The sequence below is a fragment of the Gigantopelta aegis genome, unplaced genomic scaffold, assembly GCF_016097555.1.
Source record: "Gigantopelta aegis isolate Gae_Host unplaced genomic scaffold, Gae_host_genome ctg4000_pilon_pilon, whole genome shotgun sequence".
NCBI classification, from domain to species: domain Eukaryota; kingdom Metazoa; phylum Mollusca; class Gastropoda; order Neomphalida; family Peltospiridae; genus Gigantopelta; species Gigantopelta aegis.
This window is the reverse complement of record NW_024533622.1, coordinates 1-26109: the sequence shown is the minus strand read 5'-3', so window position 1 is coordinate 26109 and position 26109 is coordinate 1. Positions and strand designations below refer to the sequence as shown.

The window sequence follows — 26109 nt, the reverse complement described above, 5'->3', positions numbered from 1 at the left end:
GGTCTAATTAGGTGATTTCATCCTTCACCAAAATACAGCTGTGGACTGGAAGACAGAACAAAAGATGTCAAACCTGTGAAGGAATGAGACAATCTGGCCGGCCCATCGGTATTACCCAACACATCAAGCTCTTTTGCGACAGAGGAGAACTAAAATATATCTGTTTTCTTCTGCCAGACTAGATTGCTGGTGCGGAGAAGAAAACATACATACAGCTAAGTGAAATGTGTAATTAAAGGTTCCGTCCACTTACAGCAAGTTCCTGTCCTGTAGGTTCCTAAATATCCTGGAGGACAGACAAGGTTTGATTCGCCATAGCCAAAGGATCCAGGTTTGACCTCAAAGCCAGCAACACCAATGTCCAGCTGATTATTTCGTACAAGACTGAACATTCGTTCAGCACGTGCAATAAGCTGCTCGTCTGCAGAACTAATGGAGCCATTTTGAATGGGCACAGCCCAGTGCCATGTTATAATAGCTGCAGGCACTGTTGATCGTTTCTCAACTTTCTGTCAAGTAAAAATCAGTGAATAATTAAATTTAATGACAGACTAGTAAACGTTTTATGTAGGAACCTTCACAACTACACCATTCATGTTAACAAAAGAGAGATAAAAAAGAAAAAGAAACAAGACCCCCCCCCCCCAACACACACAAACATACAAACACACACACACACACACACACACACACACACACACACACACACACACACCAACCAGATCTTTACTGCACGTGATGGAAGACAATTCTAACATGTTTTGATTAACTGCGAAGTAAACACGTTAAGGAGCACCGTATGCATTTTACTGAGTCCAATAAGAAAACATATTTTCTTTAAAAAACAAAAAAACTAAACAAAGATACTTCTATAAGGTCCACGTTATTGTCTATAATTTAGCAATACCAAATTATTATGATGCACGCCATATTGTCTTGTGTCACCTTAAAATATCATACCCAACAGTTTTATATCTACAAGAAAGTGATAAAATTAAACACAACGGTGACTAAATGATACATGCACACAAGGTAAAATGTTATTAATTGTTAAAACAAATCTAAAAATTATTTATTACAATGTTATTATTTATAAATCTAAACGACAAAACTTAATCATCTTTGAACCAAACTAGTACATAAAAAAAAAATTTCAAGGTGAAGAATTCAAAACAAAAAGAAAGAAAATATATTTGTTTTGATAGAATGGGGATCTTTTACACCTTCCTAACTAATTTCGTCTGTCCCTGGTGACGCAACTAGACATTTCGTTCCATAGGGGCAACCACTCCTCAAAACTGATAAAACGAGTTTTAACCTGCCCAGCAGAATTTTGACAATTTTATACCAGCCACTCATGAATCACTGTTAAAACAATATTGTACAATGTATTAGTCAAATCTGAACGACAAAACTGTAATACATTGTCATTAATATCTGCTCAATGCAGAGTTGAATGGATATTTGGCAGATAGAATCTCTATCTAGTGTCTCGTCTATATGAGGACAGCCACTCCCCAGGAGATCCTTTACTGGAGCCTCCACCCCTCTAGTTTACACCGCCAAAACGAGGAGATCCTTTACTGGAGCCTCCACCCCCAGACTAGTTTACTAACTCAAAACTAGCACAGGACAGAGCTCATCCAAATATGTACAGTTGTAATGACATGCACTCATGAATTACTGTCATAACAATGATGGTATCTGGTGTCCGCGAAGGTGAGCATATTCTACCCTACCGGTGGCAACCGTCATGAATACTGCCACCACAGAAGGTATATTGTTCGACATAAAGGGAAATTGACTATTGGAAAAATAAAGTCATCCCTTTTGTCATACGCTTAGTTTAGAGACCAGTGTTGCTTTGAATCTATATGCATAAATCTTGGTAGGAAACTGATTTCATACCTTCATATGTTGCTTTTATTTATTCCTTACTATTGTATGTAAATCGATGGAAGGTAACTCGCAATCCTGCTGTTATTCAATGGTATAAGTTCATCAATATAACGCAAAGTAAAGTTAAAAGTTTTAGCCAGATTCCTTTTTTTTTCATTAATCAGATTAGTTAGAAATTCTTATTCATATGCACAGAGAAACCATTCGGCGAATAGTATGCACAGCTGGTTGGAGATTCCTATTTTGTGTCTATACAGGCATGGCGTAGCAGTGGTGTGGGGAGCCCTCAATAATTCTGAATAAAAAATATTATTGGTAGTAAAACTTAAAGGGACATTCCTGAGTTTGCTCCATTGTAAGATGTTTCCAACTAATAAAATATTTCTACGATTAAACTTACATATTAAATATATTTTCTTGTTTAGAATATCAGTGTCTTTATATTAAATGTGTTTCTGATCGTCTTAATATTTGTAAGAAGCCCAAATTGGATTTTGTCTTCAAATAATTTCGTACGTACGAAAAAACAATATTTTAGGAAATAAAAAGAAATTTAACGTAGTACAAATATTAGAACGATCATAAACACATTTATTATACAGCCACTAATATTTTATGCAGAAAAATATATTTGATATATAATTACAATCGTTAAAAAGTCTCTGTTAGTCGATAATATCTTAAAAATTGCAGCAAACTCAGGAATGTCCCTTTAAGGCAGAGATGAATGTTACTTGTAGAATGCAGGAAATTGTATTTCAGGACAACTAGTTTTCAAAATTTATAGGGGAGCATACCCCCGAACCCCCTAGAAACATTGTTTTGAGCCCTCGATCTCAGTCCCCGTCAGTGCCTGCTATATGTCCTATCCCCAAATCTGACATATATGTTGTTAGTAATGGAAGTCCAGCATATCACAAAAGGTGAGCATACCATGTCCTTGTGGTGGAACCTATCGTGAGAACTATTTCAGATATGGATATGTTAACACTATTGTTCTGATTAGGGCATATTATGTATCAAATAATATGCAAGCTTGACAACTCATCTACCAATGCTAATTTTCTAAAATATACGTGACATGATTGATGATGATTCGCACCACCACTGAATTAAATGACATAATAATATTACATCTTCGTGTATATCGACACCCCTCCTCCTCCTTCTCCTCCGAGCCTCGCCACAAATCACAGTGACGTCCTCCACAGTGCATGGACATCCGTCAGTCCACAACCCACTGTTATCTAAAACCAATACAAACTTCTGTTTGATTTCCGCCAGAGTACTGGGGTCGCTGCAGTTACCAGAGTAGTAATTCAGTTCAGATTTCAATCGCAGACGGTTTGCCACGTGTTTCGCTGAAACAAAATCAAAGTAATTTCGGTCACTACGACATATATTAACCCTTGGGATTTGAGAAATATTTATATAGAGAATAACCAGTTAGTGACGTGATATATAGACTTGATACTGTAATGGTTAACAAAGAGAATGTAGTCACTACGACATGTATTAACCTATGAGGTTTGAGAAATATTTATATAGAGAATAACCAGTTAATGACGAGATATATAGACTTTATGGAGTAAAGGTTAACAAAGATATTTTTTCTTAATTGCTTTTATTTCTACTACATTGTGGAATTACCATAGTCAAGGGAACAGTTCTGCGATGTATCTGTAAATATGATACCCATGTGTATGTGACATAAGTTAAATTATATTAGTACCAAGGTATGACTGTTCTTATCCAGTCATCACAATCTGCCAATACAAGCAGTGGCTGCCAGATATAAGTAAACCTATACTGAAATGTTTTAATAATAATTTATAATTATCTCATTGATAGACAAACAGAACAGAACTGTATTACGCTCAGGCCGTTACATAACGGCATATGAGGAACATGATACATAAGCTGTAGTGACAAGATAACCATAATATGAATTCATCTATTATCTTAAGCACTGTGAAATATAACTTGAAAAATATTTTAATGTTATTAATAAACAAATTCGTACTTTCTGTAACTATTCCAATAAAAAAAAATAGTATGCACAATGCATTAAATATTCACCAGTGCAGTCTGGAACATCAGCTGTTGGAATCCAGTTACCCTTTGCCCATCCACATGTATACATAGACACGGATATAGCTGAACGAGGTATGTCCCAGTTGGCCTCACACGACATGGTGCAGAAAGACCCACCCATGTTGTTGTCACACGATAGTGCGCCATGCTTTGGGGCAGTCAGGACAGCACATGGTCGCTCTAAAATTATGAAATTGTAAAGAACTATGAACAACTAAACCGAAATATGTGATCAGGCCCGTATCTCTGCATTAATGCAGAGTCGAATAGGCATTTGGCAAAATAGGGGTTGATTCCATGAATCTCTATCTAGTGTCTCGTCTACAGGAGGACAGACACTCCAGAGGAAATCGTTTAACGAAGATTTCATCCCTGTTGGACAAAACAAAGAGGACTGCCACTCGAAGACTGGTTTACTAAATCAAAACTAGCACCGGGCAGAGATCATTAGAATAAGAACACTTGTCATGACGTGCATTCATTAATCACTGTCATAACAGTGATGATACGATGTATTCGCAAAATGTGAGTATATCCTGTCCCTTCGGTAGCGTCCGAACAAACAACCAAATAGCTACAAACCTAAAACAGTATTATTTGTGTAAGAGAAATACACTAAACCAGACGTCGATATATTTGTATTTAGTAACTGACCCCTAATTATACGTCAATAGCAGGACATTCAGTTATGAACACACGTCTCGTCCAGTCAGTTAGCATGCAAATCTTTGTCAACACAGTATACAGTCGAACACTATATATGTGCACGAGTATATCTGCAATGTATAGGTACATGTTTTCGAAGCTTACTGATGCAGTATGGTGGAATTCCGCCTCCCAAGTCCCAGTATGTGACTGGTGAGAGTGAGTTGTCCTTCTCACAGACGATGGTGTTAGTTCCGTTCAGTGGAAGTCCCGCCTTGCAGGAAACAGTACACTGTGATCCATATCTGTATCCGTGAGTGCAGTCGAACATCAGGTTGTCGTCACTGAAGCTGGGTAGTTCACAAGATATTGCTACAATATCACAACACATGATTCTGTTATAATCGCAAATGAACATAAATACGCGTACGGAATGCTACTTTAATGGTTGAGGATTGAAACAACATGCGTCATGTTGGTCTTTTTCTCCTAAGTAATATATCTGTTGCCTATATTAATTCAAAGGTAAATTAAATTAGTATGATTCATACTAGCAGGCACACAAAGTTCTAAAAGGTAAACTAGAAAACCCCAACGTGATGCTATTAACTGTATTATATATACATATCAGTCATATTAAAAATTGACTGGAAAATCGGTCCATTTATTTATTTATTTGATATATCGACTGAAAATTAATTTGATGATTTTCTATTACCTTTATAGACATCGTATGCTATCAGTTGCCAGTAGTTAAACATGATCTGTGACTGTATATTGTAGTTTCTATATCACTCTTGTTAAGTATTTACAGAGTGAAGATATTAAATGCATTATCATAGCCAAGCGGTTGAATACTGTAATCACTCACTGACGACATTCACAGCAAAGATACAATACGCCTTTTGTCCTGATGGGTCTGTGGCGGTGTATTTTATCATGCTGCTTCCTTCATTGAACGTCTGGCCAGGTTGGAGTCCAGCAACCTGCTCCACTGTCACATTCCCAGAGTTGTCAGATGCTATTGGAGGTTTCCATATAACAACGGCCGTTGTTTTACCTCTGTCTGCATAGGCTTGGATAGCTTGTGATGGACAGTTTGTGAATTCTGGTTTTAGGGTATCTGACACAAAAACATGATTTACATAAGGCAAGTTAAGTTTTAATCTACAAATGTATGTAAAACATAATGGCGTAATGACCTTATGAAATGAATTCCGATGTAAAGCATATATCGGCATATAAAATAAATTATTTTAAACTAAAATTAAACAGACCAACTTTTCAACTTAAAAAGATGAAAAAAACCTTGTGGATGTTGCATTATTGTAATATAGTTATAACACTATATTGTCTTTTTCAACATATTTGTTTAACTACATCTAGGACTAAGCATTTTTGTAAAATCATCTCTGTAAAACACAAACAAAATACAATACGGTTAGTTTTGTACTGCAACAAACCTCGCTTAAAAAGAACAAAACAACGCAAAAACAAAACAGAAAAAAAAGAAAAATGGCAACTAAAGATCAAACAACCAAGTAAAAAATATACATTTTTAAACGATAAAAAAAAAAAAAACTAAAAAAAATAAGTGTAAATTAAAAAAAAAAAAAAAAAAAATTAAAATAAAACAAAACAAAATAAAATATAAAGGACAAATTTAGTAAATAAAAAGATAAATAAAAGAAAAAAGAAGTAACCTCCCACCAAACCAACCTAAACTAAACTAAAGTAAAATAAAATAAAATAAAATAATATAAAATAAAAAGGGCACATTTAGTAAATACATTGCCATTAAGCAAAGGGGTATAACTCACCTGCACGGAACACACGTTAACAAAAATTGCATAATCCTAACAGAACACACTTGTAATACAAATTGTATAATCCTAACAGAACACACTTGTAACACAAATAATATAATCCTAACAGAACACACTTGTAACACAAATAGTATAATCCTAACAAAACACACTTGTAACACAAATAGTATAATCCTAACAAAACACACTTGTAACACAAATAGTATAATACTAACAGAACACACTTGTAACAAAAATAACATAATCCTAACAGAACACACTTGTAACAAAAACAAAATAATCCTAAAGTTTCCGAGTTTCTGGGTATTGCTGACTGCCACTGGCTACTGTCCTGTTAGAAAACATACACACTCACACCTGAACAGTGGGATTGGTATGGCTAGATTATAAACGATCATACCTTTACACCGTGGCACTGGTTGAAGCCAGTTCGTGTCTTCTTGACATATAGTGAGTCTGGGGGAACTGGAGAACCCAGCAGCTGAATCACAGGTCAACGTGCACACGCTGTTGTAGTTGTCGCCGTCAGTACAGCTGAAGTCAGTAGAATGAGGTGGAGTTCCCAATACTGGACACTGCTTTGCTGAAAATACATAAATTGTCATAAATAAATAAAATAAAATAAAATAAATAAAATAAAATAAAATAAAATAAAATAAAATAAAATAAAATAAAATAAAATAATAAATAAATAAATATATAAATAAATAAAATAAAATTAAATTAAATTAATAAATAAATAAATAAATAAAATAGATTTAATAATAATAATAATAATAATAATAATAATAATAATAATAAAATTAAACAAACAACCAGTAAATAAAAATATGCACATACACATACGTGTACATAATGCCATGTAAACTCACGCGCATACGTAGGTACACACATTTTTGTAACAACGCTTAGCGTCAACGTTAGACTATTAACATTGTGAACTCTATGTACGTACGCTGACAGGTAGGTAAATCAGCGTTGAAGTTCTCATTGGCTTCACACGTGATGGTAGACAGTCCCTCCAGGTGATATCCTTGGTTGCAAGATACCTGACACTTGTCACCATACATAATGTCGCCACTACCGCACACGATCTGTCCATTTGGTAAATATCCAGGCCAAGGACATGTCCGTACTAAAATAACACAAAGTAGTCGGTTATCGTCATTTATATCTATTTATCGTAATATAATATACATATATTTACAAAATATCACCAGACACTTCTCTCTTCTTAGACTGATATTTTTAAATAAAGGTAAAGGAATAACAAACATCACCTGTGAGGTTAAAGTCCAAGGTACCTCAAGCCTTAAACTGAACACTGAATACGTATGCGAGCTGACACTAAAAATTTAATGTTCTCCACAATTCTCTGTGGACGGAATTATCGTAATCAAAGTTAAATCCGAAACGTGCAGCTTGTCCTTTTTCTGGTTTTGGCCCGACAGCGAATGCAGAACACGGATGAGAGATAAAACCTGTTGCCGTCACTCACTGGACAGGTGTAGCAGCTTTGGACACATATGTTAACTATGAATTATGCGCAGTTTGATTTGTTTGAGTAGAATAAACGTAAAACATACAGCAGAAGACGTTCAAATACTATAGTTAGTACCTCACTTATTTTTATTTATACCAATAACTTACCTTTTACTTGGAATGAGAAAGAGCACGAATCTTTATAGCCCTGGTTGTCCACGAGGTGATAGGTTATCGTGTAGTACCCAGCTTCAAAGGTGTTTCCAGAGTCTCCTGACGTGGACACAAGCATCAGTCTAAAACGAGAAAAGACCGTATACAAAAATAGCCATTGTTCGTGATCAAAACATGAAAACCGTATACAAAAATAGCCCTGGTTCGTGGATCAAAACATGAACACTGTATACAAACATAGCCCTGGTTCGTGATCAAAACATGAACACTATATACAAACATAACCCTGGTTCGTGGATCAAAACATGAACACCGTATACAAACATAGCCCTGGTTCGTGATCAAAACATGAACACTGTATACAAACATAGCCCTGGTTCGTGGATCAAAACATGAGCACTGTATACAAACATAGCCCTGGTTCGTGATCAAAACATGAACACTATATACAAACATAGCCCTGGTTCGTGGATCAAAACATGAACACTGTATACAAACATAGCCCTGGTTCGTGATCAAAACATGAACACTATACACAAACATAGCCCTGGTTCATGATCAAAACATGAACACTGTGTACAAACATAGCCCTGGTTCGTGGATCAAAAAATGAACACTGTATACATAGTCCTGATATAATGCAATATACTGAATACCATAAAATACCAGGGATGTTAGTATTAGTGGATTTTGAGAAAGCTTTTGATTCAGTCTCCTGGCGTTTTATTGAACAATCTTTAGATATCTTTAACTTTAAATCTTCAATAAAAAGATTAGATAAAAACTGTTTATAATAACTCAGTGTCCAGAATATTACAAAATGGATTTTTATCACAGAGTTTTAATCTAGAACGAGGATGTAGACACGGTGATCCGCTATCCCCTTATATCTTCATAATATGCTCCGAAATATCAGCAATACTAATTAGAAACTCTAACGACGTTAAAGGTATAGATATAGATGGGGAAAGTTATATTATATCTCAATATGTAGATGATACAAACTATTTTAGATGGATCACCTGAATCCCTGGACAGTATATTAAAAATATTACATATATATGCAGATGTTTCTGGCTTGAAAATAAACTATTCTAAATCTCAAATTATATGGATAGAAAGTAAAATATTTCAAAGGAGGTTTTCCATCCAGCAAAGTGGAAGCTACAATGGGGAGAGGAACACTTCACTTTATTAGGTGTAAAATTTTCGCTTAACTTGGAAAAAACGATTTTGCAAAATATTGAACCAAAAATACTTGAAATGAAAAACACGATAAAACAAGAACAATTACAGTTATGGGCAGAATTGTTGTTGTAAAAACTCTCATTATTTCCAAAATAATACATTTATTAATTTCATTACCAAATCCATCAATAAAATTGTTAAAATTAAACGTGAAGTTTTAATGCAAAATTACCAGTTTGGGGGTATTAAAATGTTAGACGTTATAAATTTTACAACAGCACTGAAATTGACTTGGATAAGAAAATTATTTCTATCACGATCCAATTGGACAGCTCTCTTTCAATCTGCAACAGGCTTAACAACTAAACAATTAATAATATATGGGGATAATCTTGTTCAAATTAAGAAAACGGACATACATAATTTGTTTTGGAAAGATGTATAAAATAGCTGGCTAACACTTTAACAAAAACGCAGCTTTAATAAGATGATTTGTTAAGTTCTAATATTTGGTATAATAATAACATATTAATAGACAAAAAAAACAATATTTTATAAACACTATATTGAAAAAGGTATATTATTTATACAAGATTTATTAGATGACGAAGGACGATACATGAACTTTGATACCTTTTAAGCAAAATATAACATAAGGTCAATTTTTTTAGAATATACCTCGTTGTTAACGGCTGTCAAATCCTTTATGCGTGATATAATAAATACAAATAACCAAACATTCAATTTAGGCAAAAATCCAATATTTCCATCGAAAATTAAATTCTTTCTAAAAGACCAGTTGGGAAGTAAAACTTTTTTTACAAACTACTAAATAAATCATCTATAGTTCCTACATCACAAATGAAATATTCAGCGGAAGGGTGTGATTTTACCTCTTCATTATGGGCGAAATATTATAGATTACCATTTTGCTCTTTAAAAGACCCAACGCTGTTGTGGTTTCAGTACTCGATTTTACATAGAATTATACCAACAAATACCTTTTAACATAAAATAAAACTGATTGATTCTAGTATGTGTAACTTTTTTTCACATGAACCAGAAACACTATAGCATCTATTTTGTGACTGTCCTAAAGTCGTTGACCTCTGGAGTATTATAGAAAAATGGTTATTACAAAAAGGTGATTATACCCAGTTGAATAGGAACACAATCTTATTTGGAATTATAAATAGTAAACATATATTTGTAAACTGGTTAATTGTTAACGTAAAATATTACATATACAAATCGAAATTACAAAAAAGTACACTAAATGAAACTGGTAACTGGAAACTGGTAACAATTTTATTAAAGATAAGTTACAAATAGAAAAATGCATATCTTACAAAACCTGTTTACATACAGATTTCGACGACAATTGGGAACTATGGTTAAAGGTTCTAGAAGGCCACAACTGAGACACTTAGTACTTTTGTTATGTGTATAATTTTAAGTATGAAGCCAGTTTGGAAGTATATCTATAACTTCATTTTAGGTTTTCTCTTTTCAATCTTCTTTTTATTTCCACTTTTGTCACTGCTCCTTTTTTATATATTAGTATATTGTTTGCTATGTACTTTGTAAGGTAGTGAATTCAGGGCTCCAACCCTGGCACTATCATAACATATTTCTGGGGTAATAAACTATTTATGTAAACAATTATTTTAAAAAACCCACAACAACAACATAGTCCTGGTTCGTGAGACCATGTCGGTAGTCCATGATACAGTGCAAGCTCTAGTGCAATGTTTATTTTAAGATCAATTGAGATCTTTGGATGATATATTTCAGATGTTTTAAAGGGTATCTTTTACATTATATTAAAACAAAACAGGATGTATCTCCACACACGTGCTAGCATAGAAAAGAAATGAGAGAGTATTTTATTGAACGGCATCTGAGTATGTATATCAACATGTATATCGTTGATGTGTTAGTCATGAGGCAATGTTTGGGACGGGGAACTTTGTGGGGCACTGGCCGGGGTGAGGAAACCCCGAGTCCATGGAGGGCTAACGGAACTTCAATCCATGGAATCTTAGGCGAGCCGTCTAATATACCTCGCCCCTTTTATAAAGTATGACCTGTCATAATAAAACATGTCATTTTGCCGATTGACTATTTCAACAATTCTTCAGCCAAATAATTACAGACAGATACAGACATAAATGTTATAGTACATTATTATTATTAATATTGTGTTCTGTTTTTCTGTCCAGCAAATCACTTTAACCTGCAATATTACAAGAGTAAATGGTTTATTTATAAAACCCATAGGTGACCCATCAGAAATGTATGCTGCAAGTTATTTATTTAGGTTTTTATTTTCATTTTTGTTTCTGAGACAAAAGCAACGTGATAACTAACTATGCCAGTGGAAGTCAATGCAGTATTTATTTAAAATGTTCTTTCTTTCCCTGTCCTTTTGTCCCTTTGTTTTTGCTATTGATTTTCGATTTGGTTTGTTGCTTGGTTTTGGGTTATTGTATTCGGTGATGAGGGTTCAGTTGTGAATACACTAATAGTTTTAATGAGAAACGTCTGTATTTCTGTAATCTCTTACTTTGGTTCTCCGGCATTTCCTTCCTGGTACGCTGGCTTCTGCCACGTCACAACCGCCGCTCGTTCTCCACTCGGAGTATTGATTGGGGAGGCAGGCCCATCACAGCTGGTAAACTGTGGCGGCCTGTATTCTACAGAAAACAAGATAGAAAAACAAGCTCACATATTCCGTGTAACATTACACTATTACCGATATAATTTTATATTGATGTGGTTCATCATTTACTGTTTACATTTACCATAGTTTGACACCAAATATCCGATGTATTTTTCATGCTGGTCTGTCGTTAAATCTATTCTATTCTGTTCTGATCTAATCTATTCTATTCTATTCTATTCTCGAATCGATTCGATTCTGTTCTATTTGATTCTGTTCTATACTATCCTATTCTATTACCGATAGTGAGATAAGTCAACAGGCTTATAGCTGGAAGGTACTGGGTTCTTGTTTGACTACCGACTCTATCCTAGCGTGGATGCGCCGCCACGCTCAGAGAGGAAGTGTAGCGTCCTTCAAACCAAACCAGTGCTTGACTTTATATTAGCATAAATATGAACAACAAGCACAAAACTGTCTGTTCGTTTGTTTTGTTTAACGACACCAATAGAGCACATTGATTTGCTAATTATCGGCTATTGGATGTCAGACATTTGGTAATTTCGAAATATAGTCTTAGAAAGGAAATCGATACATTTTCGTTCCATTAGTAGCAAGGGATATTTTATATATACCATCCCACAGACAGGGTAGCACATACCACGGTGTTTGATACGCCAGTCGTAGTGCACTGGCTGGAGTGAGAAATCGCCCAGTGGGTCCTCCGACGGGGATCGATCCTAAACCGATCGCGCATCATGCGGACGCTTTACCGCTGGGCTACGTCCCACCCCTGCATAGAACAGAGTCAAATGTCTGTTTTGACAAAGTAGTGATGGCTTCACGTCATTACGATGAGTTGCATGTGTCTATTACTACTGAACAGTATGTATCTCGAATTTGATTTATCTCCCTTGACTCCGTGACATTGAATTCATCAGTTTTATTTTAATTTTTGAAATATTATGCAGCTTGATCCCTAATCTGAATGATCATAATCATATTTGTGCACACAATCGAAAAGGCATGATAGACCAGACTCTAGCAAGGCGACGCCTTTACGTTTTCCTTCACGACATGACTAGAACACATCGGTGTATTGACCATTGGCCAAATGTTAAACATTTCATAATTCCCATATATAGTCTTAGAGGGAACCTGCTACAAGTTTTCATTAGTAGCGATGGCTATTTTACATGCACTTTCCCACAGACATGATAGCACATGTTGGCCTTTTATACACCAGTTGTGGTGCATTGGTTGGGACGGGATGTATTGTATTACTCTATGAAATGCAGATCTGAACGACAAAATAGTAACAACATTCTAAATAGGAACAGCTCAAAAGAGAGAGAGAGAGAGAGAGAGAGAGAGAGAGAGAGAGAGAGAGAGAGAGAGAGAGAGAGAGAGAGAGAGAGAGAGAGAGTCTAAATGGTGTTATAACAAGCTCGTGAATGCCTCCTTGAAGAAGAACTGCCGATTGCGTTGTCTATACTATAGGCAACATGTCACTCTCAGGACGATACACGCTGCTTTGTGTATAGGGGCACTGCCATTATACGACTGGTTTGAACATTCTAAACATGAAGAATGCAGAACTCAGTGGTGCTGAATTATCCGTAGGTTACTAAACTATGCATCAAATGAAAATATAATTTTTATAATGACATACCTTCTCCATCATCACCTTTGCAGAAGAATTTGCAATATATTTCAACTCCTGCCTGGATAATTCCCACAATGCCGCTAACAATTCCAACCACAGCAGCAATAGTTGCAACAATAGCACGTTTCCCTCGATGGTGTTGTTCTTCTTCAAACAATCGAGGTACACAGAAAGATAGTGTTACAAACATTTAATAGTTACAAACTATATTAACATAAATTGTAATATTTATGTGTACCCGACTCAATGCTTTAATAAAGTAGTATCCAGTGCAAATAGAATGTATTTATAGTTAAACTCATTGATTGATTCTGGACTTTGCAATTTTATAAGCTGTGGTCTAGAGACCAAATTCATAAACACCGTTACATTTAAGTAGTAATATTAAAAATAATTTATTCGCCGTAAACATACAGTTCATAGGCACACACATATACCTTATTTATAATATAGATATATATCTCATAAGTATACATACACATAATACATTATCCATATTTATCACATAAGTATACATACACATAATACATTATCCATATTTATCACATAATTATACATACACATAATACATTATCCATATTTATCACATAATTATACATACACATAATACATTATCTATAATCCACCATATAGTTATATATTTATCACATAATAATACATTGCAGTATATTGTGGGGAGTGATACGTATATTTATTATAAATTATCTTTTCTCTGTTCTGTTGCTGCTAATAGATATTTACACAATTGTGTTAACTGCTTTACGTTATTAATGGGCAGTAATTTTATTAGTTTGAGTGAAGATAGTCAGGCATAATAATATGGTTTAATATATCTGCCTCTCAAAGTCCTATAAAATGGACAAACTAATATGAAGTGGAACTCATCTTCAACTGCATCCATGTTGCACAAATTAAAGAGTCGTTCTGATCTTTCAGTATTATTATATCTGCCCGTTTCTATAGCAAGGCTGTGTGCAGTTAGTCTATATTTACATAATGTGTGTTTATATTTCGAAGCAATATATTTTTGTAAATAATACTGCAAACAAATTATCAACACAGACAAAGATATAAAGATATGAAGATATTTCTATATAAAACATTTCGAGGATGTGTTAAAACTAGCATACATGGATTGGGTAAATTGGTCTTTCATTATAATAAAAACAAACACCTAGGTAGCTGAAACAATCAACAACCTTTAAATTCGCACCATTATAAAACCACTTTTCGTTTTGTGCTAAATGACCTCTTTCCTAAATACAACTATTTTTGTATTGTTAATATTAATATTCAAATTCCACTTTTAATATTCAAATTCCACTTAGTACAATATTCATACAGATTATTTAACATAGTCTGTAAATCCGAAGCATTTTCTCAAGAAAAACAAACTGCGGTGTCATCAGCATAAATAAAGATTGACCTTGTCCAGTCATATGTTTGGCCGATATATGATTTATGTATGTTTGGTAGCTATTTTCACAGAAAATGGAGAAATTATGGAATGTGGATCACTGTAAGGATGAAAAAAGTATTTAAATACATTTCGATTTTTCTAATTGTGAATTTTGTAAACAAAATGTAGTTAGCACATAAAACGTAAATAACTGGTTACTGTCTTAAGATATCGGCTTTATTCTGCGACGGTTAGAATGGTTAATGTCCGAGGCCCCGCGGAGCGGTATTTGCAATTCGACCTGACCATGAGCAGGATAAAGCCGAGATCATAAGACAGTAACCAATTATCTTATTTATCCTGCAATGGATATAAATGAATGAAATGAACTGTTTAATTTCACAACTTTACCGGCTTTTTTCTGGAATAGTATGTCCATACGTGTTTAATGCCTTATCGCCTACAATATCTGTACACCAAAACTAAATAGTTCATAAATAATAGTAATAATGTATTTCTTATTTTAAAAAATAATAATAATAATAATTTCAAAACGGATATCAAAATTCAAAACAATAAATTGGAAAATAAATAATAAGTAACTTTCAAAAATTCAACATTCCTTTATTGATCGTAACTAGTGAAAAAGTAGTTCCTTCCAAAAAGTCTACATTTTTGGTTATTGACCGAAATAGAGATATTTATTTAGTTATCATATCTTAAATATACATGTAATGATTGCAGGATAAATTCAAATTTTATATGAAAAACTGTTGTGGTTACAAACAATACACATGATACAGTTCGAATCTAATTAAAGCGTTTTATTTTGTACTCACCGTGACCCATCTCCAATATTAATGTACTTTTCTGCATAGAATAGATACCAAACTACTTGTAAACATAGAAACAGGGCTGAGGCTGCGTGTGTCATGTACAGTTAAAGTTTCAATGTTTGTTGTGTGAATTTGGCCAATGACCTTCACAGACAAACAGGGCTGAGGCTGCGTGCGTCATGTACAGTTAAAGTTTCAATGTTTGTTGTGTGAATTTGGCCAATGACCTTCACAGACAAACAGGGCTGAGGCTGCGTGCGTCATGTACTGTTAAAGTTTCAATGTTTGTTGTGTGAATTTGGCCAATGACCTTTACAGACAAACAGGGCTGAGGCTGCGTGCGTCATGTACTGTTAAAGTTTCAATATTTGTTGTGTGAATTTGGCCAATGGTATTTACAGACAAACAGGGCTGAGGCTGCGTGCGTCATGTACTCTTAAAGTTTCAATGTTTGTTGTGTGAATTTGGTCAATGATCTTTACAGACAAACAGGGCTGACGCTGCGTGTGCCATATACTCTTAAAGTGTCAATGTTTGTTGTGTGAATTTGGTCAATGATCTTTACAGACAAACAGGGCTGACGCTGCGTGTGCCATATACTCTTAAAGTGTCAATGTTTGTTGTGTGAATTTGGTCAATGATCTTTACAGACAAACAGGGCTGACGCTGCGTGTGCCATATACTCTTAAAGTTTCAATGTTTGTTGTCTCATACTCGTTACTTCTGAGAGTGTGAATTTGGTCAATGATCTTTACAGACAAACAGGGCTGACGCTGCGTGTGCCATATACTCTTAAAGTGTCAATGTTTGTTGTGTGAATTTGGTCAATGATCTTTACAGACAAACAGGACTGAGGCTGTGTGTGTTATGTACTGATAAAGTCGCAGACCCTAGTTTCAGTCTGTGAATATGGACACTAAGTTTGTTTAATCTACAAACATTTAACACATCTGGATAAAGTTTCAATAAAGTGAAACAAGAGTCTCTGACGTTGAAACGGGCAAACACTCTTAAAGAATAGACTAGATCTTGTCTCCATATTCGTTACTTCTCAGAGAGAAACGCTCTTAAAGAATAGACTAGATTTTGTCTCCATATTCGTTACTTCTCAGAGAGAAACACTCTTAAAGAATAGACTAGATCTTGTCTCCATATTCGTTGCTTCTCAGAGAGAAACGCTCGTAAAGAATAGACTAGATCTTGTCTCCATATTCGTTGCTTCTCAGACAGAAACGCTCTTAAAGAATATACTAGATCTTGTCTCCATATTCGTTACTTCTCAGAGAGAAACGCTCTTAAAGAATAGACTAGATCTTCTCTCCATATTCGTTACTTCTCAGAGAGAAACGCTCTTAAAGAATAGACTAGATCTTGTCTCCATATTCGTTACTTCTCAGAGAGAAACACTCTTAAAGAATAGACTAGATCTTGTCTCCATAATCGTTGCTTCTCAGACAGAAACACTCTTAAAGAATAGACTAGATCGTGTCTCCATATTCGTTACTTCTCAGAAAGACGTGCGTTTTTAAAACTATGAAAAATACATTCAGTGGTATTAGAAACACCAGAATGACCAGACATATTTTGGATGTACGGAAATGGATAATCTAAACAACAAAATCTAAGTAATGTCTGATTTCAGTTCGCCCTAATAGTGACAAATACGTCGTAGTGGTTAACAACTAGGGTGTGTCACTTTAAGTTTTAAAATATCATCTTTGCTATGAATAATCTTTAAATTAGCATCATGTACAAATTGATTACACGTTTATTATTTCAAGTTGAATACACTTTATATTAACCATACCTGGACACGATGACGTCACCCAGGATCCTTCCATGCAGGTGTAACAGCCGTCGTATGTGACACATTCAGTGTTATGAGGTAAAGCAGATTTGTCCGTATCTACAGAACGAGTTTCTTCAGCAGCAGCAGGAAGTGTGCAGCTCGTTGATTCCTGAAGAGCTGTGCAGCCTTTCTCGTGATGTTGACGTTTAACATGGTTCTGCAACATGAAAGATGATTCAATCATTTGTAGTCTGTGGTATTTATTTCCTTTTTTATGTTTAAATGTTGACGAGAACAAACGACTGTAAAATAATGCCACTGTCACAGTAGATTTAAGTAGTGTTCTGTTTTCACCACAGTAGTCATCCTCAATGAACAAATTATTATCTCATTCCACTAACACTTTAAACACAGCTACTGCTTGCTGAAAATACAATATGTTTATTGTATATAATATTTGCACGTATGGTATTAATTTAAATATAAACATAAATAAATTTAAATATAAATAAAACAGCAGCTATTATCCACAACATTTTACTCACAATAGTCTGTTTGATTTCTGACAGCAAATCAACACTTGTAGTCAGCTGCACACATAAGAGATACGCCAAACAAAAAACCTTCAAATAATGCATCGTCTGGAAAAAAAAGAAGAGAAAAAACAACGGCTTGCAAGTGAACAAATGTTACTGGTTTGAAAATGACCATCTCTCTCCCTCTCTTTCTTGTAATACACTCACTCAGGGTTTTTGTATACTGTTTGATTTGTAGGACATTTTAATTAAACATCCCTTCTGGTGTGACGTATAGGGTAACAGTGTGAGTGTGTGTGTGTGTGTGTGTGTGTGTGCGTGTGTATGTGCGTACATGCGTGCGTGTGTGCTTGTGTGTGTGTGTGCGTGTGTACGTGTGTGCGTGCGTGCGTGCGTGTGTGTGTATTCATTCTGTTAACGAGAAAAGATATATTTTGAAACAGAAATATATCAGAATCTTTTAAAATTCATACAAATATTAATTATAACATTTTTCTCTACAAAGATTTAAAATATTCTTACCTTACTTTTGAAATTGTATTGTACTTTTTCCACAGCTCCTGTGGGTTTACATAAGAATATAAATGTTGTGTTTGCCGTAGATAAACATATTCGTACACTTATCTTTGTTTGACACCCAACAACCGATCTGTATTTTGATTCATTCATATTAGTTTTTATCATATAATGAGTAGCGTATCTAATTTAATAAAATGTTATTTTATTTCAGAGATTACTTACTTTCAGAATTTGATAACGTTGAAAATTAGATGCAAATTAGATGTAAATTAATATTTTTGTATTAAGCTTGATATTAATTATATTTATTATCCTCGTGAGTTTCAGTATGGTCAATGTCATATATTAGAAATACAACGTATGTGTCATTCTCGACAAAGGCTCGCGTAATGTAAGTTTTATTCGTTCTATATAATACTGACGAAAGAAGTGTTTTATTTATTTAACGACACACTCAACACATTTTATTTACGGTTATATGGCATCAGACATATGGTTAAGGACCACACAGATTTTTAGAGGAAACCCGCTGTCGCCACATAGGCTACTCTTTTACGACAGGCAGCAAGGGATCTTTTATTTGCGCTTCCCACAGGCAGGATAGCACAAACTATGGCCTTTGTTGAACCAGTTATGGATCACTGGTCGGTGCAAGTGGTTTACACCTACCCATTGAGCCTTGCGGAGCACTCACTCAGGGTTTGGAGTCGGTATCTGGATTAAAAATCCAATGCCTCGACTGGGATCCGAACCCAGTACCTACCAACCTGTAGACCGATGGCCTAACCACTACGCCACCGAGGCCGGTTTAATACTGACGATACCGAAACACACTCTGGTAATAACCTAACTTGTTACCTTATGACATTAAGGTAAGCTTAGTATTTTAGCTAAAATAGTTTGTCACTTTGTCTTCATGAACGGATAAAATACTTAACGCAGTGTGTTAAACTCTTGAATAAAATATCTTAGTATGTAGAGAAAATAAATTGATCAGGCGTAGAAAATAACCCACCCTTAGCAAGCAACATAGCGTGTCATGCTGTACTTCTAATACGAACACTAATTGTTTGTTAGCCGACACCCGACACTTAAGACACTTTCCTTACTAACAGTTTCAATGACGGCAGCACGAGACACCGATCCCCGCGGATAGCGTTTGTAACCCACTGGTACGTGAAGGTTTTGTAAGACTACCACCCGTAGACAAGAATATCTGTTAAGCAGGCACGATAGCCACGACAAGGCAGTCGCTGGTTATTTGAGAAAATAAAAGATAAGGACACGTTGCAGTTAGGTTTCAGTAGCCCGCAATCAGGAGTTTGTTTTCACATCTACAAGAAATTAATATGTAAATTAGCATGCATGTTCTTGAAAACGACGCACGTATTTCACACCCATTTTAAAACTAGAAAACTAAATTTAAACACAATCAACAAAAACGACAACAACAACAACTCTAAAACGGAATGTTATCATGATATGCGGTTTCAAAACAATTGGGGGGAAAAATATCCCATGCAAACAATTATACCGACAAAAATATAATAACAAGGAACACAATAATTCCGGTTTCCTCTGTGTCTGTCTGTCGACATCAAATGGCCGTAGTTAAAAACGAGCTAAGGGGTCATTAAACAAACTTTCAATACCTATTGTTATTGTTATCGGAGAATGGCACATCAAAACAGAAAATGCACTAACTTTTAAACATTAAGTAAAACACTTAATACAAATTATGAAAAAAAAAATTAAGTTTGGTTTTCTACAAAAGCTTAAATAAACTTTTTGTTTTCAATTTATAGAAATATATTATTTTGTTTGTTTTGTATAACCCGTAAAATTTTCTAAATTTACTTTTTTATTTAGCTATTTATGCTTATTATGATTATTTTATTTTATTATATTATCTTTGTTTTGTTTAATAATAAAAACACTATCATTGTTATTGTTGTTGTTATTATTATTACTATTATTATTATTTGCCTTTCCTGTCACCAGTATATAATTATAAATGCGCAATAAGTTACTTGGCTCCTGTACAAGACTATTTATAGACGTGACATATCGTCGTATATTACCTCTCAGTTCTGTAATAAAAGCATTTCCTGGAGAACGTAATCAATCACTGTATAGGGTATTGTCAATGACGTGCGGGTTTTCCCAGTTACATTCAATAACAAAGGCCTATTGATCAAGCTCGGTGATTAAATCTCTCTCTCTCTCTCTCTCTCTCTCTCTCTCTCTCTCTCTCTCTCTCTCTCTCTCTCTCTCTCTCTCTCTATATATATATATATATATATATATATATATATATATATATATATATATATATATATATATATATATACAGTGTTCTAGCTAGCAATAAATAGAGGGGCGCTGCGCCCTGCCCCCGTTTTGTGCCGACCTGCCGTGTTTTTACCGCACCGCCCCTGATTATCGCCGCCCTGCCCTAATTCATTATCAAACAAAAATACAAAATCTTGCTTTCCTCTCAAAGCGTGTACAGTGTTGTTACGAGTCTGAATTCGCAACTAAAAAACGTTTGACAATACATTGTTTGGCCACAGTTGTGAAAGTCGACAGCAGTAACGTGAAATGTTTTTTCCGTTTCTATTGTTAGTCGATATGACTGCAGACGAGCGGACAGGCAGTCTTACAAAGCTTGAATGCGAAGTAATCCTCACACCGTCACGCACGTAACCACACACCACCTAGCAAACACCCTCGACAGAACGTCAAATGCGAAATTTATTTTGATAAGTACATTTTTGAAAGTAATTGTTGCCTTTGCAAATACCCAGACCAAGATACATATAGTTTTAACTGATGTCAGTAGTCCTTATCAATGACACATTGATTGCATCTTTATAATATGGCACAGAGTAAACTAGCAACACTAGTTATTTGGTCTATGAAGGCTATTGGATGTCAAACATTTTGTAATTTTTAAATTTAGTCTTAGAGAAAAACCCGCTACTTTTTTCCATTAGTTTCATCGTTTATATACATCATCCCACAGACAGGATAGCACATACCACGGCACATTCCAGTCGTGTTGCACTGGCTGGAACGATATTTGTTTAATAGTGTCTATATTTAGTACATTAGTACAATAATATTGCATACGGCGATGAATGTACTGTTTCATCAAACATCCAAATTTAAGAATAATAAATTTGGGTTTAGAAATTGATTGTCCCCCTCCGTCCAAAAACGTTTTGTAAATTAAAACCAGCATAGATATTCCTACATATATGATATTTATGAATGTAAAAAATTCGATCATATCCAGCACTTGCCTCCAAAATAAGATTTTTGCGTTAAAAATGCCATACAATTAAATTAGCGCCCTGCCCCATCAAAATCCTAGCTAGAACACTGTTACTATATTATTATTGGCAAGATATGGTGATTACTATATTATTATTGGCAAGACATGCTGATTACTATATTATTAGTAGTATTATTATTGGCAAGATATGGTGATTACTATATTATTATTATTATTATTATTATTATTATTATTATTGGCAAGATATGCTGATTAGTTTATTATTATTATTATTATTATTTTTATTATTGGCAAGATATGTTGATTACTATATTATAATTATTATTGGCAAGATATGGTTATTACTATATTATTATTATTATTGGCAGTATATGGTGACTAGATAAATTTCTATATTTTATGTCAATGACCACAAACCGGCACTTATAAATTAAAATTAAAATTTGTCTATTTGGAATTGTGGAGGGGTGGGTGTGGGTGGCACTCTGAACCCCACGATTTGGCCCCGACTTGGGGGACTGAAAATGCTCGAAATGCGCAAAGGTAGCTTTATGCCAAGTTTCATGCTTTGAACCAAACGTGCACAAATTGTTTTGTTAACCACCCCATTATTTGTGACTGCCCGTTACCGGCCACTGACGTCTTTGTGCACATGAACTCGAGCTGTAGAATCCAGTGAACATGTAACAAAATCCAGAGAGGGTTCAGCTTCGTTTGTTCCATTGTTTACGGCTTGTTCATACAGGCACAGACGAATAACACTCCCAAATTCTTTATTGCTTTAAGTTATACAACTTATATGCTTTATAATAAAAACAGCAAAATATAATACATACATAGCTACAATATCTGATAATGGTGGAGAGCGCTATAGCACTATCTAAAACACATTCATGCATGAAAAATCAATACATATCTAAAATAAACGAAATATACCCTACATCTATGCATGATAAATAATTACGTGAGTAGTGATATGGAAGATATTAAATATAAACACATGACGTGCGTAAGGAAACTACAGACACACATACAGCATAAATCTTTAAAAGAAAAGAAAAAACATGTAAAATAAAATTTTAAAAACTATCAATAATAAAATCATAACAAAATCATAATAAATAAATAAATAAACTAAACTAAACTAAACTAAACAATACTATACTATATTATTCTATACTATTCTATACTATACTATACTATACTATAATATAATAATAAATATTAATAATAATAGAAAAAAAACTATATAGCACGTTATGTGGGTATATATTAAAAAAAAATAATAATAATAAAAAAAAAAAAAAAAAAAAAAAAAAAAAAATATATATATATATATATATATATATATATATATATATATATATATATATATATATAAATAAAAATAATAATAATAATAAAAATAATAATAATAATAGTAAAAAAATAAATAATAATAAAAAATAATTATCATCATCATCATCATCATCATTATTATTATATAACACGTTATGTAAATATACAAAATAAATATACCTATACATTTAAGCTACATTTACATAAGAATCGATTGAGACAGACTAACCGACAAGTGTTAGTTTATAATATTATTGCAATAGTTAATCCCTGATTTTATTTGCTCATAGTAAAAACGTTCCAAGGTTATTGAGTTCTTTGCTATTTTCTGTGGATAGAAGCTGAATAAGTGTAAAAACACTAGGATGTCTATAATAGTAAACTTTTATGAACTTTTTTCTTAAAACATTGTATATTGGACACTGAATAAAAAAATGATACTCATCTTGTATCTCATTAGTATTGCAAACTGTGCATACTCTGTCTTGTCTATCAGTACCTCTATATCGGCCGGATTCTATATTTAGTTTGTGAGCAGATATTCTATGTTTTACTATTTACTTTAAATGCTGATTGTCTATTGGTTTTCGAAGGTACATTTGTAATTTAAATTCATTTAACAGATATTGGTAGAGATTCCCCTTTGATGTTGTTGTTATTCGGCTGTAACAAAGCTGTTTAAATGTGTCACGCATCCTTTCCTTAATTATATTATTAGTATTATTATTAACGTGTTAAATGCCATATATAATTTAAACCAAGCTCATTTAGTTCCTGTGTAATATTCATTAACCAATTATCTTCATATATATTCATTACCTCATACAGAGCTCTTAAAATAAAATTATTCGAACTTCGCATCTTAATCCAATATTTGAAGACGTTTAAATGTTCTTGTAATCTGTAAAGAGAACCGTCCTAATGCGTTATATACAAACTCATTACAAGTTCCTTTATGTACCCCAAGTATTTTTTTTACAAAATTGAATATGAAGTTTTTCGATATCCTGGCTAGAATGAAAACTCAAGATTTCAGCCCCATAGCTAAGAATACTATTAACATACGTGTCGAAAATGGATAACTTTGTTTCAATATTTAAAAAAAAATCGTATTACATATATTTAACATCGAAAACGGGGCTTTGCGTCCTTGTTCAGCAGCTCGTTTCTGGGTACGACTAAATTTGCTATTATAGAAAAACAATAATCCTAAATAAACAAATTCATTTACTACCTCTAATTCGTAATCATAATAAAACCATTTTTCATTATTTCGAATTCTTCCTCCATTTCTAAAAACAACAATTTTAGTGTTATTGGTATTTACTGTTAAATACCATTTGTTAGTATACCTTGAGAGAGCATTAATCAAGATTTGTAATCCTTCTGCGCTTTCAGCTAATAGTACCATATCATCGGCATACATCGGAGGGGGAGGGGGGGGGGGGGTGCTATATATATAATTAATGTTAGCGGACTGTGAAATACTGTGTGTGCCCTTTTATGAAGTGTCTTCCCCTCGGCCTAAAAACCGTGGATCATTGTGGCATAACCGTCCCCTGATCTGGTGAGACTCAAAACTTCAAGAGGTAGATTTTTAAAATAATAGTTTCTGGTACGAGTCATTTTATAGATGGCTTTTGTGACACGAGTTTTAATAGGACCGCTTTACACACTTATGTATGTATGAACCGCTCCGCGCTACGCCGCTCGTGTGTGAAGTGGTTCTGTGTTTTAAACTGGCATGAACGTCAACAGTTATTATCACGGTCAGTTTATAAATGATATGGATTTGGTTTTGTTTCTTTAATGGGTGTTAGTTTCAAATATTTTAGTTCAAATGTGCAAAGTAAATTTACTGCTTGAGTGATTTCAGTTATTGTAAAAAAATATAATTGTGTTTTGCCCTCTGTGGCAGTCGTTTTTAATTATGTACCGTATTGTCTGTCTTTCTGCCTGTCTCTCTCTCCCTTTTGTTTAGTTATTTTTCCTGCATTTTTTTTTTTCTCTCTCTCTCTCTCTCTCTCTCTCTCTCTCTCTCTCTCTCTCTCTCTCTCTCTCTCTCTCTCTCTCTCTCTCTCTCTCGGTGTGACTAACGGCTGTGATATTTAATATTACAATAGTATATCTACTTGATCTAAGAGTTTAACGGCGTGCTATGAACATATCGCGTCACGGAAACATAAATGATTAAAATAAAAACATTACTATATATACTGGAAATTGAAGCCTTATCAAACGTAGTTTAAATATTTGCTTGAGGCAAGGGTACCCTGAATTAATCCATATACTGTTTAAAGTTTGGCAATCAACTCACGGTTATAAAGTTATTTAAGACGGCCTCTCGGCTGTTCCTATCATCGCCGCATATCTCATACAAAATAGCCTTCTAGTTTTGAGTTTGATTTACTTGAGGAGCTTTGTTCAATATAATATTGTTTATCAAAGGAAGACTTCATTTTCATTTCATTTTAACTTATTTTCGTGCTTATATCCAATTAAGATTCAAGCACGCTGTCCACAGCTATTTGGGATGTCTGCCCAGGATAGAGGGTTAGTAGTTAGTGATTAGTGAGCGAGAAGAGGGTGTAGTGGTCTTACACCTACTCATTGAGCCATTAAAACTCACTCTGGGTGGGAGCCTGTCCGATGGCGTAACCACGACACCACCACTCTGTTTTTCGGGTGTTATGCCTACTGGGTTAACCCTTTATATAATAACTCTTGTCATGTGACCTTTAGAAGAGCTTTTATTGAA

At 34.2% G+C, this 26109-nt stretch overlaps 1 protein-coding gene across 1 annotated transcript in view; it reads right to left on the bottom strand.

The window, feature by feature from the left end:
* Positions 1-18475, bottom strand: part of LOC121392514 (sushi, von Willebrand factor type A, EGF and pentraxin domain-containing protein 1-like) — a 28339-nt gene extending 9864 nt beyond the window's left edge. The window contains exons 1-12 of the mRNA XM_041523701.1: positions 18206-18475; positions 17679-17877; positions 13643-13783; positions 11875-12004; positions 8115-8242; positions 7420-7599; positions 6865-7047; positions 5510-5761; positions 4804-5010; positions 3979-4173; positions 3034-3260; positions 254-509 (exon numbers count right to left, since the gene is read on the bottom strand). Coding sequence (XP_041379635.1) covers positions 254-509; positions 3034-3260; positions 3979-4173; positions 4804-5010; positions 5510-5761; positions 6865-7047; positions 7420-7599; positions 8115-8242; positions 11875-12004; positions 13643-13783; positions 17679-17877; positions 18206-18298 — 2191 coding nt within the window. The 5' untranslated portion in view covers positions 18299-18475. The remainder of the gene's footprint in view (positions 1-253; positions 510-3033; positions 3261-3978; positions 4174-4803; positions 5011-5509; positions 5762-6864; positions 7048-7419; positions 7600-8114; positions 8243-11874; positions 12005-13642; positions 13784-17678; positions 17878-18205) is intronic.
* Between the last annotated feature and the right edge of the window lie 7634 nt (positions 18476-26109).